The sequence below is a fragment of the Amaranthus tricolor genome, chromosome 14 (assembly GCF_026212465.1).
Source record: "Amaranthus tricolor cultivar Red isolate AtriRed21 chromosome 14, ASM2621246v1, whole genome shotgun sequence".
NCBI lineage: Eukaryota > Viridiplantae > Streptophyta > Magnoliopsida > Caryophyllales > Amaranthaceae > Amaranthus > Amaranthus tricolor.
The window spans coordinates 18,282,600-18,299,524 of NC_080060.1; the positions used below are offsets into that span (position 1 = coordinate 18,282,600).

Here is a 16,925-nt window from a genome sequence, read left to right on the forward strand (position 1 = left end):
GCCTTAAAAACCCTTAAAAACAGACCTTGAGACTATATTTCTTACATATGCATCTTTTTTTCAATTTTAACCGTTTCCAAACAGTGATAATTACTAATTAATGTTGTACGTTAAATTTCATCCCAAAAAAATCTAGTTTTACCAACTTTTAGTAAGTTAGTGCATAAAAGCTTAAAAACCTTAAAAACGAACCTTAACACTAAAGTTCTTACACATAACTATTTTAAAACAATAATCTATACTAATTAGCATTGTGTGCCAAGTTTTATGCCAAAGAAATTAAGTTTGAACTAGTTTCAGTAATATAGTGAAATAAAACCATTAAAATCTTTAAAAAGGAACCATTTAAAACAATAATATATAAACTAATTAGTGATGTGCGTCTATTTAATGCCAGACACATCAAGTTTGAATTACTTTAAGCAACTTAGTGTCATAAAAGCTTTAAAAGGCCTAAACAAGAACCTTGTTACTTAATTTCATATATATGCCTATTTTTACAATTCTAACCATTCACAAAAACAATATATACTAAATAGTATCGCATGGCAAGTTTCATGCCAAACAAATCATGTTGGAACTAGTTTCACCAATGTAGTGCAATAAAACCATTAAAATCTTTAAAAAGGAACATGAGACTTAAATTCTTACAGATGTCTTTTTTTCAACAATTCTAATCGTTTTAAAAAATAATAAATATTAATTACTGTTGCATACCAAATAAATAAAGTTTTACCAAGTTAAAGTAACTTAGTGGCATAAAAAAAGCCTTAAAAACGAACTTTATGACTTAATGTTTGACATATGCCTATTATTTTTAATTATTACCATTTTAAAAAAATATACATTAGTCAGTGTTGTGTGTCAAGTTTCATGCCAAAAAATCATGTTTAAACTACTTTAAGCAACTTACTGCCAGTAGAGCTCAAAAAGCCTTAGAACAAACCTTGAGGCTAAATTTCTTACATATGTCTATTTTTTTTTATTTTTAATTTTAACAGTTTCAAAATGATTAGAAATACTAATTAATGTTGTATGCTAAGTTTCATGCCAAACAAATCAAGTTATACAATCTTTAAGTGAATTAGTGCCATAAAAGCTTAAAAGCCTTAAAAACACACCTTAACACTTAATTTCTTACATATGCCTATTTTTTTAATTCTAATCATTTAAAAAAATACTAATTAGTGTTGTGCGTAAAGTTTCATGCCAAACAAATAAAGTTTGAAGTACTTTAAGCAAGTTAGTCCCATAAAAGCTTAAAAAGTCTTAAAAACGAACCCCTAGACTTGATTTATTACATATGCCTATTTTTCAGTTCTATCCATTTTGAAAAAGTAACATATACTATTAGTATTGTGCGTCAATTTTTATGCTAAACAAATCAAGTTTGAACTAGTTTAACCAAGTTAGTGCCATAAAACATTTAAAAGCCTTAAAAATGAACCTTGAGACTTAACTTCTCACTTATGCCTATTTTTTAAATTCTAACCGTTTCAAAAACAATAATAAATACTAATTAGTGTTGCATAAGTTTCATGCCAAACAAATCAAGTGTTACCATCTTGAAGTACGTTAGTGCCATAAAATCTTAAAAGGCATAAAAACGAACCTTAACACTTAATTTCTTACATATGTCTATTTTTTTTAAATTATAGCCATTTTAAACAAAAATTACACTAATTAGTGTTGTGGCCATCTTTTAGGCCAAACAAATCAAGTTGGAACTATTTTAAGTAGGGCTGGCAAAAGCTGACCCGACCTGCTAACTTGATCTGAAACCGACCCGAAATTAGCGGGTTTGGGTTTAGATTTTTGACCCAATTAATTAAATGGGTCAACCCGATCTAATCTGTTTATTAAATGGGTTAGGTTCAGGTTGAATATTTAAACTCGAAAAAACCTATTTAACCCATTTATTAAATGAATCAGTCAGGTCAGGTCGACCCTATATTCTGATATTAACCCATTAATATTTAAGCTAAAAATCATTCTCACATAAAAAATATATAAAAAGATTTGTTTGGCTCAAGTATATATATATATATAACTTATTCTCACAAATAAACCCTAAAAATTTGTTGAACCCAGAGTGCGGTGCTTCTTCAGAAGCTCTTCTTTTGCCTTCTTGGCTTCTTGAGTTCTTATGTGTCTGTTCTCTCTGCCTTGTTCACTCTTCTTAGTTCTTACTACCATCAAGTCCTGAATGCCAAAAGCCAAGGTAAGAATTATTTCCTTTTCTCATTCTTTTATTTTTGTAGTTTGATTTTTTTGATTTTTTTTGTGTTCGATTTTTTCTGATTTTTTTTGCGTTCGATTTTTTCGATTATTTTTGTGTTCAATTTTACTATACATTTATCTTACTACTATTTTCATTGTTCTTACTTCTTACTGCAATCTTTAATTCTTCATAATTCGTGTTTGTCTTTTTTTGTGTTCGATTTTTTCGATGAGCTTTGTGGGTTGGTAATGAAGATTAAAGTTGAAGAACAAGAAGACATATCTTTCCCTAGTCCAAGTCCAAGTTTCGATCAACATGAATTCAGCTCAAAAGCATCTTCCTCAGCCACCATATTTTAGATTATGATGATTTGTAGAAACTAATTATGATGCTTTTGGTTTTGGCTTGTCAACTTAACAATTTGTTCTGATATTTTGCTTGTTAAGAATATGATGAATGATGATAGTTGAACTTTGAAGCATGTTTATTATGAAATGTGAATATAATATATGAGTCAAATGGGTCAAATGACCTGAAATATATGGGTTCAATGATATGAAAAAATCGAATATAATCAAACAAAAAAAAAGCAGGTTAAATGGGTATTTAGCAGGTTGACCCAACCTGCTACATATCAGGTCCGGGTTTCAATTTTTGACCCATTTAAATATACAGGTCGGGTTCAGGTTAAGGGTCTATTGACCCATTTATATATGACCCGAACCTGAAAATGACCCAACCCGATCTGTTTGACATCCCTAATTTTATGGCACTTAATGCCATAAAAGCTTCAAATGGCTAAAAAACAAACCTTAAGATTTAGATTCTACATATGCCTATTTTTATAATTGTATAAATTTCAAAAAAAAATAATACTCTTTCCTATTCTCTTTACTTGTCCTATTAAGTTTTGGCACATTTGCCTATGCACGTTTTCAATCTTAAAGATCTCTAATTCTGCTTGATTAAATATTATAGAAGTTGATATTAATAAAATGTACATGACTATGTTATAACTTATAGATTAAGAACAAATCACATAATAAGAGTAATTGATAACTAGTGTTGAAAAACCAAATGGGACAAGTAAGGGAAATATGAGGGACTATACACTAATTGAAGACTCAACTCTCTTAAGTGATGATAATTCAAAACACATATTGATTAAACAAATAAATTAAATAATTACATTTAGTTGTTTAAGTTAGTCCAAAATCATATTGAATGTAAACTGAGTATTTGATATATATGTTTAAGTTCGAAGATAATGGAATATGCTTAAAGAACTTAAGTTTATCTTAAAGTTGATTTTATAAGTCTTGAAATATGTTTCAAAGTCTTGAAGATAATTACGTTTATCTCAGGTTAATTTCGTAATTATATTTGAAATATTTTAATAGGTCAAGGTTCATTAAAATTAACTTTGATATTATTTGAAATTAAGTTTGGATATTTTATTACACGTTTTATCTTAAACGTTCAAATGTTTTATATTTAAACTTGAATTTAAATATGTGCTTAATTAATTTGTTGATTAAATATAGTACAAGGTACACTTGTTTTGCTAATTATAATACACGGCTATATTTGATGTTAAATTAGTTGTTATGCAAATTATAGAGTTTTCTATTAATAAGAAGATATTTGAATTAACACTAAAAATAGAAAATGACTATTTGAATTAATACTAAAAATAGGAATTCATTTGAATGATTATTTAAACGTTGATAAATCTGGTTTGTGTTTAGTTTTCAATATCTTGTATGAGTACTAACGTGGCAGCATAGCATTGGATATTAAAGACAAATTACAGCACACAATGATGAAATTATGTTAGCTGTCAATACACGTCAGTTTGAAGTTAAGCTCAAGATCTTGAGGACAGGCGCAGAATGACCAGGTCAACAGAAAATTACGGAAAGGAGCCTTCTGGTTTTTCAAAATGTGTTGAGGCGTAACACTATATATATGAGGCTTCATTTCAGAATTAAGGATACATTTCTATGCACCTCTTTCTCTCTTGACTTAAGATTTAGAAATTCTCTAAGTGTTTTAAGAGTTGTAATTCTTAGTTCATCTAACTCTTACATTTGTAATAGGCTTAAGAGTTTTAAAATGAGTTAGATTAAGTTTAATACGCCTAACCAAGAATACTTTTCAAAGTGTTCAACTTGTGAATCTCTATTGTGAGATTTGGGATTTGCTTTTATTAAAGGGACTTGTAATACGGTTCTTCAAGGGGACGAACGTGGTGTGAGGAGATAGTGATATCTTCTTGTTTTATTAAAGTCGGATTAATAAAACGCGTTGAAATCCTACGGGTTGAAAGAGAACCCATAGGCGGGGAATAGGTTGGTTGGAATCGAACCTCGTTAACATATCGTGTGTTATACTTTAAAGTTTATTTTCCGCACATACATTATTGTTTACGAATTGACTCAAAACTGTTCCAGAAAACATTTTTGACAGACTCCTTAAACTCTTGAGACAAGCTTCCAGACAAAATTTTAATTCCAGACAAAATTTTAAATAGCCCAAACTCTCTATTCACCCCCCTCTAGAGAGTATTCAACCTCCTATTAACTTTCACTAATAATTGTGGTGTGTCAAGTTTCGTCCCAAACAAATCATGTTTGAACTAATTTAAGCAAATTAGTGCCATAAAAGCGTAAAACGTATTAAAAACGAATCCGTAGACTTAATTTCTTACATATGCCTATTATTCAGTTCTAACCATTTTAAAATAATAATATATACTAATTAGTCTTAGTGACCTTGCCTTAAATTCTTTCAAATTAGTATCATTATGCGGGACAACTGGATATATCAACCAACTTAGATCGTCAACTTGATTCTCCCCCTGAGGTCCAAGGTGGTGGAAGTAATATTTTATCTCAACAACAGTCCATAATCGTGTATAGGTGATTTGTGATGGGATCAATGCAAAGGTAACCCTTTTAATGATCACCATACCCTACAAAAAACATTTAATAGCCCTAGGCTCAAGTTTGTTTGTTCTCTGTTTGAGAAGATGGACGTCAACAATACATCGAAAGACCCAAGGAGCTAATGAGTGTGCAGAAGGAACACTAACATGAGTCTTAAGAGTATCTAAGGGAGTGTCATAGTTGAGAATTTTGGTGGGAAGACGATTAGTAAGTTAGTTAGTTGTCACAATTGCTTCGGGCCAATAATGAGAGGGCACACAAGATTCAATCATCATGGCTCTAGTCATTTCATGAATGGTTTTGTTTTCCCTTTCAACTACCCCATTTGTTGATGGATTAGGACATTAGTTTCTATAAAAGATTTCATATTTGTATTCTCCCGCATTATCGAATCGAAGAATCCTTATTTGTGTTTGAAATTGTGTCTAGTTCATTTTATAGAATGAGACAAAAGTATTATACACATCAGATTTATTCTCTAAACAATATACGCAACTCATTCTAGTTCAATAATCAATAAAGGTAACAGAATATAAAAAACAATGATTATTAAACTCAGGCGCAGGGCCCTAAACGTCAAAATGAATCAAAATAAAAGGTTGCTCAGTCCGACAATTACTAGTGGACTAAACATGTTTATGAATTTTTGCCAAAATATAAGCCTCACATCTAAAACTTACTTTTGAACCAGCAAGAGAAGGGAAAAGACGTTCTAAATAACCTAGTAACGGATGTCCTAGAAGATGATGCCATGTCCAGAGTCGGTGTTCAAGTGATCCCTGAACAAGAGCTACACAGCTATGATGAGACATATGATCAACATAATACAGTCCATTTTTCTCAGCACCATGTACAATGTTCTTCCCTGTTTGGGAATCTTAAACAATACAACCATCGGAATCCAAAAGAACAAAGCAATTCAATTCTTTAGTTAATTGACTAATGGATAACAATTTATGTGATAAATTAGGGATAAAGAGGCAATTGGATAATTTAATATGATCAGAAATATTAATTAAGTCTGAGCCTTCTACTTTAATTTTTTCCCCATTAGCTGTCTGTGTAGGAAATCAATAGGAAATCAAATAAAATCAAGAATATTCATTAGAAATCAGTATATTGTATTTTAGGAATTGCTTTATTCAGTCCTTATTTCCTTCCTAAATGAGATGATGAATGTAATTATATATGCCTGTAAATACTTAGAAGAAGAAAAAAAATTAAGGTCTTTTACAACCAAAAACGCTTTCGTACTAATTCTCATGGTATCAGAGCCTTAGGGTTCAGATCCAGGAAAACCCCATAAACCTTTGAAGGACTCATCATCTACCTTCTTACCTACAATGGCAGACGAAAACCAAAACACAAACCAGCAGCTTATCTCAGTTGCTCAAATGGAACAAATGTTCCAATATTTCCAGCAATTAAACAAACAAACCAATTCCACAAACGAACCACAAACAACTGACTTACGAGTCGCCGAAAAATTAACATACCACAATTACACCAAATGGTGTAAACTTATTCAAATCGCTATCGAGGGAAGAGGACGTCTCAGTCACATCATCGACGTACCTCCCGAGCCCACAACCTCAAATTACATACAATGGAAACAAAGGGACTCAATAGTTTTATCTTGGATTATAGCCAATATTGATTCAGACCTAGTAAATCAATTTCTTGATTATACTACTGCGTGGGAACTCTGGAAAGGGATTGAAACACTCTTAAGCAGTGGAAGGGATGAATTACAAATTTTCGACCTTAATAGTAAAGCAGCAAACCTTAAACAAGACAATGACACAATCGAAGTGTATTACGGCAAGCTTAACACACTTTGGAAAGAAATCGATCGACGGATGCCAAATCCGATGAAATGTTCTGCAGATACGACAACATTCAATTCATTCATCCAGAGACAAAGGCTCTATCAGTTTTTGGCCGGCATAAATGACAATCTAGACGCAGAAAGAAGACAGTTACTAAATCAAGACCCTTTACCCACTATTGAAATGGCGTACGCCATGATTCGTCGAGAATTAGCACGATGTGGTATCATGAGTACCACCTCATCATTAGGAGGAAATCCTTCAGAGATTGGTAAGGGGCTTGCAATCAGAGGCCAGTCAGAAACTTTACTCCGGCGTGATAATGGAGATCGGACATACCTCAAGTGCACCCACTGTGGCGGTTCAAAGCACACAAAAGAGGGATGTTTCAAGCTAATTGGGTACCCGAAATGGTGGGAAGAACACAACCTTTGAAGAGCCGCCACCAAGGCCACGGCTTCCCGTACCGGCGGCAAGGCTAATCTAGCCACTGATCTCTCCAGTCACCGGCAAACACCAACTGAGAACATCATCAACGTCCAAAAGCCGACAGGTAATGCAAGTGGTAAGAAAGATTACAGTGAACAGCCCAGAAATCAGGAAATCGGGGAAGAGTCCAAAAGGGACTCGAATAGTGAAGAAGAGACCAGAAGCACAGAGAAGGACGGAGGAAGAGAGAGAAAAGGGGGGGAGTCACTTTCCCTAAATACTCCCTTTTATAGGGAGCCTAGGGTTAAACCTAATCCTTATCCAGCCCGCATTAAAAAACCGAAGCCCACTCACTTAACCGACCCACATAATAAACCCGTCCCAATTCTACCTAATCCCAAAGGTTTATTTTGTGAAAAAGAGAATACTTGTACATGGATTTTTTACTGTGGGGCAACTGATACAATGACTTATGACCCGAGTGATCTAATCTCTCAAACGCATACTCCTCGTCATAAAATCCATACTGCGAATGGTGATTTTGTTAATGTTACTAAAGCTGGATCGGTTGCTATTTCCCCTTCTCTACAACTTAATAATTGTCTTTTAATTCCGAAATTAACACATAAACTTCTGTCTATTAGTCAATTAACCAAGGAATTACATTGTACTGTTCTCATGACCTCTACTGGTTGTACTGTGCAGGATGCTCAGACAGGAGCGATCATTGGGCGTGGTACTGAGAGAGGAGGATTATACTATGTGGATGAGGCTGGTCATAAAGGTCATACATCGCTTGCTCGTCGATCTTCTAATCACCAACTACGAATGTGGCATAGACGTCTTGGACATCCGTCAGTAGGTTATTTGAAACGTCTTTTTCCATCTCTTCGTAGTTGTAATAATTCTTTGGACTGTGAATCTTGTGTGTTAGCTAAAATTCATAAACATTCCTATTTTCCTAGCTTATCCCGGACTCATGAACCTTTTAAATTGTTACATTCTGATGTATGGGGCCCCGCTCCTGGTTTTAACTCTCAGGGTTTCTCATATTTTGTTATCTTTATTGATGATTGCACTCGCATGAGTTGGCTTTATTTTTTAAAACACAAATCTGAAGTCTTTGATGTGTTTGTTACCTTCTATAACATGATTTTTACCCAGTTTCACACTCATCCTCAAATTCTTAGATCAGATAATGGGGGGGAATATGTTAATCTAAACATGAAACAGTTTGCTAATGATCATGGCCTTATACACCAAACTACATGTTTGTTACCTTCTATAACATGATTGTGAGTTCTTTGAGGATTCCTATCATTTTTCCCCGCTTCGATCTCAGGGGGAGAATCGTAGTGAGGATCCAAGCTGGCTCATAAGTCCAAGTAGGATAGATCCAAAAGAGCAAGTAGGTTACACCACCGACACTGCCTCTGAAACCCTTGAACGTCTTACTCTCCAGTTCACTCCTGCTCCTGAGCATCCTGATTCTCCTGAATCACCTGAGGTAATGGGTAATACTTCTGATAATATGATGGTTGATAATGAAGATACAGAATTCAGTGTTGAAATTAATAATGATCAGGGTGTTGAGATGTCTAACGGGTATGAATTACCTCCGAGGAAAACAAGGGGTGTTCCCCCAAAGAGGTATGATCCAGAATATGAAGCAAAACGATCTTGATATCCCACAGACATAAACAATGTTGAATCTCTAGCTCAAGTGGCATTAGCCTTTAACGCATCTTTGTACTCCAATAAGATACCCAAAAATGTGGAAGAGGCTCTTCAAAATCCTAAGTGGAAAAAGGCAATGGAGGAGGAAATATCTGCACTTCTCAAGAATGAAACTTGGGAAAAATGTGAGCTACCCAAAGGGAAAAAGGCAGCAGGCTGCAAATGGGTGTTTACTATCAAATATCATGCAGATGGAACCATTGAGAGTTACAAAGCTCGACTTATAGCAAAGGGATATACTCAAACATACGATTTAGACTATTCTGAGACTTTCTCACCAGTAGCCAAGATTGATACCATCCGGGTTCTTTTCTCGATAGCAGCAAACAAAAATTGGCCCTTACACCAATTTGATGTAAAAAATGCATTCTTACATGGTGAACTAGAAGAAGAAGTGTACATGAAACCTCCTCCAGGATTCTCAGAAACATACAACTTAAAAGAGGGGTGTAGACTCAAGAAAGCTCTATATGGTCTCAAACAATCTCCTCGTGCATGGTTTGGGAAGTTTACATCTGCTATGAAGAAGTTTAAATACACACAAAGTAATTTAGATCACACATTGTTCCTTAAGAAAAGAAAAGATCGAATTACATGTCTAATCATCTATGTGGATGATATGGTGATCACAGGTGATGATACAGATGAGACACAGATATTGCAGAAAAGACTGTCAGGAGAATTTGACATGAAAGACTTGTGAAATCTAAAATACTTTGTTGGCATTGAAGTTTTACGATCAAAAAGGGGAATTTTCATTAGCCAAAGAAAATACATCCTAGATCTCTTGGCAGAAAACGGCATGCTTGATTGTAAACCTGCAGATACACCCATTACAACAAACCATGGGTTACAGATAATTGAAGGAGAAAAGCCCATAGATCATGACCGTTACAGGAGATTGGTAGGAAAACTCATTTATCTCTCACATACTAGGCCGGATATCGCATATGAAGTAGGTGTAGTCAGCAGATTTATGCACAAACCACAAATCCATCATATGACTGCTGTTATGCGAATACTGAGATATTTGAAGAAAACCAACAGCAGGGGGCTTCTGTTTCGAAACAATGATAATTTGGATCTCCTACCTTATACAGATGCAGATTGGGCCGGTGATAGAGACGACAGAAAATCAACCTCAGGATACTTTACCCTAGTTGGAGGAAATCTAGTCACTTGGAAAAGCAAGAAACAAAAGGTAGTAGCACTGTCTAGTGCAGAAGCTGAGTTCCGGGGGATCGCAAAAGGTATCACTGAAATTCTATGGATCAAGAGACTTCTTGGGGAATTAACCTTTCCACAGAAAAGACCATGTAAAATGTTCTGTGATAATCAAGCAGCCATCATCATCTCCGGTAATCCAGTACAACATGATCGAACAAAACACGTGGAAATTGATCGACACTTCATCAAAGAAAAACTTGAGAAAGGTGTTATCGATCTTCAGTTCGTTCGGTCTAAAGAACAACTTGAGGGGGAGTGTAGGAAATCAATAGGAAATCAAATAAAATCAAGAATATTCATTAGAAATCAGTATATTGTATTTTAGGAATTGTTTTATTCAGTCCTTATTTCCTTCCTAAATTAGATGATGAATGTAATTATATATGCCTGTAAATACTCAGAAGAAGAAAAAGAATTAAGGTCTTTTACAACCAAAAACGCTTCCGTACTAATTCTCAGTCTGAATATGAGTATTACTAGATTTTTCACAGTTTTTAAAATCTGACACCTCATAGATCATTGTGTCTGTTGCACCACAATCAAATATCCATCTATTAGATTTATTGTTACGACACATTAAACTAGTGGACTTAGGTTGATTTAATTTTTTTCTCTGTCATAATTAATTTCAGATGGGTTCAAATAACGAGGTGGATTTTGTTTAGATAAAAAGGAGTCATGAGTAAAAAATTCATTGGTGAGGCATATTAAAGCATGAGTATTAGAGTCCTGGACTCTTTGCCTCCTTTCCAATTTCAGAAACCACTTTTCAAACCCTAGAAATTTAGGGTTGGGGGGGTTTGTTTTTCAAACCTGGTATATCCTTTGTCTTGATTGAGGTTGTGGCTGCCATGGCTTCTCCACTTTGTTCTAGATCTTTTATTTCCCATGTAGTTGTAGCTGCAGTGGTGCTTTGCCTCTTGTGTTCTCCCTTTCGGCTGTCAAATTTTTTTTCTTCCCTTCGGGCCACCAATCAGGGTAGCCTATAATCTTAAAACACCCTTCCTTTGTGTCTCTTGCTCCTCCATAGTGAGTACGTCGGAGGATGACTTTGTCATCATCTCGTCGAAAGTACGGTTTTTCTGTTCTTCCTTTTGGAGCAAAGCTACTCCCTATGCCGGTGATTCGATTTCTAATGAGGGCTTTTCAGATCTCATGATGCCCCGGCGTGAGATTTCTCGCCTGATGGTTGCATGGGTAACTTCAACACTTGGTAATGGATCTGAATTTAGAAGGTCTTTTCAATCTTTGTCCAGAGTATCATCAACTAGTACAAACGATTTTGCTAAATTAGATTATTATTCTTGGTCTTATCCTCGGGAGAAACCATCAGATTAGGTAATCTCCGATCAATTTTTTTCCAAATTGTGGTGAGTTTACTGTAGAAGATCTCGATTTACTCCATTCCTTGTGGTATTTTATTAACCTTGACTGTGAGGTCAAACACCTACAACCCATCTCGCCTACTTCTATACACGGTTTCAATTCCTCTCCATAATTCTCTTGTATTAGGGTAGTCTAAAAACTGGTTCTGTAGATCTGAATCAATGTTCTCTATTATCCATAACACAACATTGGAGTCTTGCTGAGCCAATTTTGTGTATTCGGGGTCATCCGGGACAGGTGGGGACACTAAAGGAAAATAGCTTATATGCTGCGGTTTTGACCCCCAGCACTTGTTATAGCAGTATTGTAACACCCCGTAATTTATCGGGTTTAGAAATAATTAGAATATAATAAAATAAAGTATAAAAAAATAAAAAAAAAATAAGTAATATTAAATTATACTATTTTATATAATTAATTATAAGAAATAAAGTGAGTTTAATTTTAACGGTAACAAGTTTTATCGCGTACGATGTTATCGCGTGACGTTTCTTTGCGATTTTAACAAAAGTATAATAATTACTTAATTAATTTAAAAAAAATTATAATTGAAGGGAGGTGAAGGGGCTGCCGGTTTTTGGAGGGTATGGGAGGAGTCCTGTAACTCCTCTCATAATGGTGTATTCCTCACATTTCAAAACCTCAAGTGAACAAAGAAAAAATCAGAAAAATCTTTCTCTTCCTTGTGCTCTTGCTTTCGGCATTCACAAAAAAAAAATTGTTCTCTTGTTTTTGTCATTCAACCTTTTGATCAAAGGGGTAAGTTTAATAGAATTGCTAATTGTAGATTTTATATACAAGGTTTTCTAAGATGAATTATATTTTATGTATGATGATATCCTATGACTTTGAGGAGGATTGAGTATATTTTTATGTAATTTTCTTTAACAATCCTTTAATAAACCTTAATTTTGTTAAAAGGATTAAGTTATGTTCTTGATTTATATACTTTAACAAAGTTTAAATTTGTTATAAGAATGGAGTTTTGTTGATATTCAAATATATTTCTTTATGGTTTAAATTTCTCTAACTAAATTTCAATTTGTTAGTAGAAATTAAGTTGGTATGGATTAAGTTATGTAGTCATCCAAGAGTTTAATAATCCTTTAGCAAAATTTGATTTGTTAGAAGGATTGTGTTATTTTATATATATATATATGTGTCTTGATTTTTTTTTTAAAGGGTGATTTGGTTTTATAATTATCTACAAAATTTAATTTGTTAAGAGAATTAAGTATTTAATTTAGTTATCATAATTTATGAAATTTCAAGTCTCTTGAAGGATTTTGTGGATGTGTTTTTACTAGAATTATTTTAGTCATGAGATTTAAAAGAAAAGGGGGTGATAATGATAATGTATATATAAAATAATAATAATGATGAATTTTTTTTTATAAATATATATATATGTATTCGGGCAGTAGCTGATCTGCCTCGTTAAAGGTGCCGACCCGGAAATGTTAGTTGTTTTCCATTGTTTTGTGCACCGTTGCGTTAAAAACTCGTTAAACGCTTAAAATAACTAAAAATAGTAAATGGATGTTAGAAATTACGAAAATTGGTGCCCAAGGTAATTGACGCGTTCCGAACGCAATGGCGAAGTCGGATTTTTCGTTTGAATTTTCTAATATGTCAGAAATGGTCCTTAAAGTTTCTGGTCAGAATGTGGAATTTGGAACCTTAGAGAATTGGATGTAAACAATTAAAAATTATCTAGTCTTAGTGATATTTTGGCGTATGGAGTGGATTAAATGTGTAAACACGTCCTAATACGTGATCGTTTTGTGTGTGTTATTTAGGACCTCGATTCATAAGAGGGCGAAATTTCTGTCGTGCATGAACTTTGTTGTTGCAGCGCTTAAAGGTACACGCTTAGGCCATACAGTTTATGTGGTTGTGCAAGTAGTGTTGTTTCATTTCTAATCGAGGCTTTGTAAATCACATAAGGATTAGACACCTCAAATAATTTGAAGGAAATTAATTGGAAATTGAGAATTTGTGTGATTGTCACCCAAAGGGCTTGACGTTTGGTTATGTTACCCAAAGGGGTTAAAAGTTTGGTTTGGATTATTACAATTATTGTTCCCATGGAAGTTTTGGATCATTACGGTCACCATGGGGGTATGCATACTTTAGCCTTTGACCCGAACAGGACGGGCAACGTCTTAGGTCGGTGGTTGCCTTGAGATTAGCTCTCCCAAGTGTATTCCTCCAAAAATATTTGAATTTATACTTGAACGACCCGAACAGAACGGGCAACGTTATAAGTTGGAATTATCTAATGAGGAATGGTTTATACTTGAACGACTCGAACAGGACAGGCAACGTTACAAGTTGGGTTTTATTAATAGAGCCTATGCATGCTAGGATGAACATTTTGCTTGTATTCAACCTGATTGATAATTGTATGATGTCTCTGACGTGTATTGGTTTGTTTCTTTGGAACCTACTGTGTGTTGTCTTACGACGACTAGTAGGTTGATTGCAGGTGGGGCCTGGAGTGAGATCTCGGTTTAGAACCCGTAATTATCAAGACTATGCTATTATCTTTTGAATTAGATTATGAGTAGAAAGAAATTCTATATTTAAGTACCAGGCGACTGTGTAGTTTTCTTTTTGCTTCTGCTTTTTCAATTAGTTGGTTTAGAGGCCTTTAGGCTCTCGAGTTGTATGTAACAGACTTCCGCTGACTTGTTGTTTTATTTCTTTTCGCTTGAGTTTGTTTTCTGTCTTAGTTATATTCCTTTATCGATGGAACGCTGACGATCCAAGTAGAGATGGTTCTTTAGTGTCCGCTATGTGAACCGGGATCATGTTTTCATATGATTGCCCGGGTCACTTGAACCGGACCGTTACAAGTATATGACACAATATTATATGTTGCGGTTCTTAAAGAACCACATTATATATCCCCTTTTGTTTTTTTTAAAAAGGGACTATATATTATGGTCTTTCAAGAACCGCAGCATATAGTGCATATTTTTTGTTGTTGTTTTCATTTTCTATTTATTCGCCAATAAATATTAAAAACTAAATACATAATAACAATTACATAAATAATCTTTTAATATTTCCCTAATCATCACTAAAATTTTCTAACACAACTCCAAATCAATCATTATTACTTAATTATGTATATAGTGATGGATGACGAATTTTAATTAATATAATAATATATATTTTATACTAATTGTATTTTACAAAATTTCAAAAATATATATCTTTAAAATCTAACAATGTTACATATATATATATATATATATATATATATATATATATATATATACATATATATATATATATATATATATATATATACATATATATATATATATACATATATATATATATATATATACATATATATATATATATATATATACATATATATATATATATATATATATATATATATATATATATATATATATATATATATATATATATATATATATATGTATGTATGTATGTATGTATATATATATGTATGTATGTATGTATATATATATATATATATATATATATATATATATATATATATATATATATAGATATATATATATATATAGATATATATATATATATATATATATATATATATATATATATATATATATATATCTATATATATATATATATATATATATAGATATATATATATATATATATATATATATATATATATATATATATATATATATATATATATATATATATATATATATATATATATATATATATATATATATATATATATATACAATGTAGCAAAATTTATACTAATTAATCTACTACCTTAAGCAAAAATTCGGTTGAAACGCATTGATCTAGCTTGTTCTTTATTTCATCGGTGAGATGATGCATGTCAAGGAACGCAAATCCAACATTGTAGTTAAAAAAACACAGAACATGAGATAGAGAATAAATTACTTATAAAACGCAAATAAACATAATAAGACATAAACAATCGTACACATCTACTAAAATTTGCAACCAAATTAATACAACATAATTTCAATGATAAATTAAAGATACAAAGACATTCTTGAGAATAAAGATGATAGATTACTTACAAAACGCGAATAAACTTATATTTATGCAACCAAATACTTACAAATTTGTAAACTTATACTTTTACAAACAAAATTAATACTTATACTTCTTTATACTTATACACAAAAACAAACTTATACACAACATTCCAAGTTATAAACTTATACTTATAAAACTTATACACAACATTCCAAGCTATAAATTTATACATAGAAAGCTATAAACTTATACTTACAATCGTAAACAACCTACTACAATTTGCAATCAAATACAACAATATGTCTTACACTTTATAATTCATACTTGTATATACTTTTTCATACATAAACAAAAAATTTAAAAAACTTATACACACAACATTTCAAGTTGTACACAACATTCCAAGTTATAAACTTATACTTTTAAATCCATACGTATACATAAAAGCAAATGTAGAATTACACAATACTATATTTATTCTATCATCATAAATCCATCAACTTGTCAAATTACCAACATTTCAAGTATAAACTTTACACAACCCATATAACAAATCAAAAATAAAATTAATTCATAAAAGCACCTCACATGAAACAACATTCAGATTTATCCACAAAACACTAACATAGAATTACACGATACTATAATTCTTCTAACATCATATATATCCATCAACTAGTACGTTACCAACATTCTAATTGTTATAAACTTATTCCAAGTTATAAACACTAAATAACCCATATAACAAATCACAAAAATTAATCCATAAAAGCACAAATATATCTTTAAAAACTCAAATAAGTGAGATTCACAAAATAATATGCCTTAAAATTTAAAATTCATACTTATACATAAAAACAATCATTTAATCCACAAACACAAACAAACTTGGAATTAACAACATTCTTTCAAGCCTATGTATATTCTAATAACAACATTCATTCAACCCTAGTTAACCCTAATAATAATACAGCCCTAATAATATTACAACCCTAATTAACCCTAATTAAAAAACTAATAATATAAACTAAGAAAAATGTAAAACTTCAATGAAAAAACAAAACTTATTAATATATGATTAGCATTTAACTTGATATTTAAATAATAATATTGTGC

At 32.2% G+C, this 16,925-nt stretch overlaps 1 protein-coding gene across 1 annotated transcript; it reads left to right on the forward strand.

The window, feature by feature from the left end:
* Positions 1 to 6,512: 6,512 nt before the first annotated feature.
* LOC130799377 (uncharacterized) lies at positions 6,513 to 9,111 on the forward strand. Its single transcript, XM_057662475.1, has 3 exons — positions 6,513 to 7,411; positions 7,502 to 8,639; positions 8,770 to 9,111. Exons 1-3 carry the CDS (start codon positions 6,513 to 6,515, stop codon positions 9,109 to 9,111), a joined length of 2,379 nt encoding a protein of 792 aa, XP_057518458.1.
* Positions 9,112 to 16,925: the final 7,814 nt, after the last annotated feature.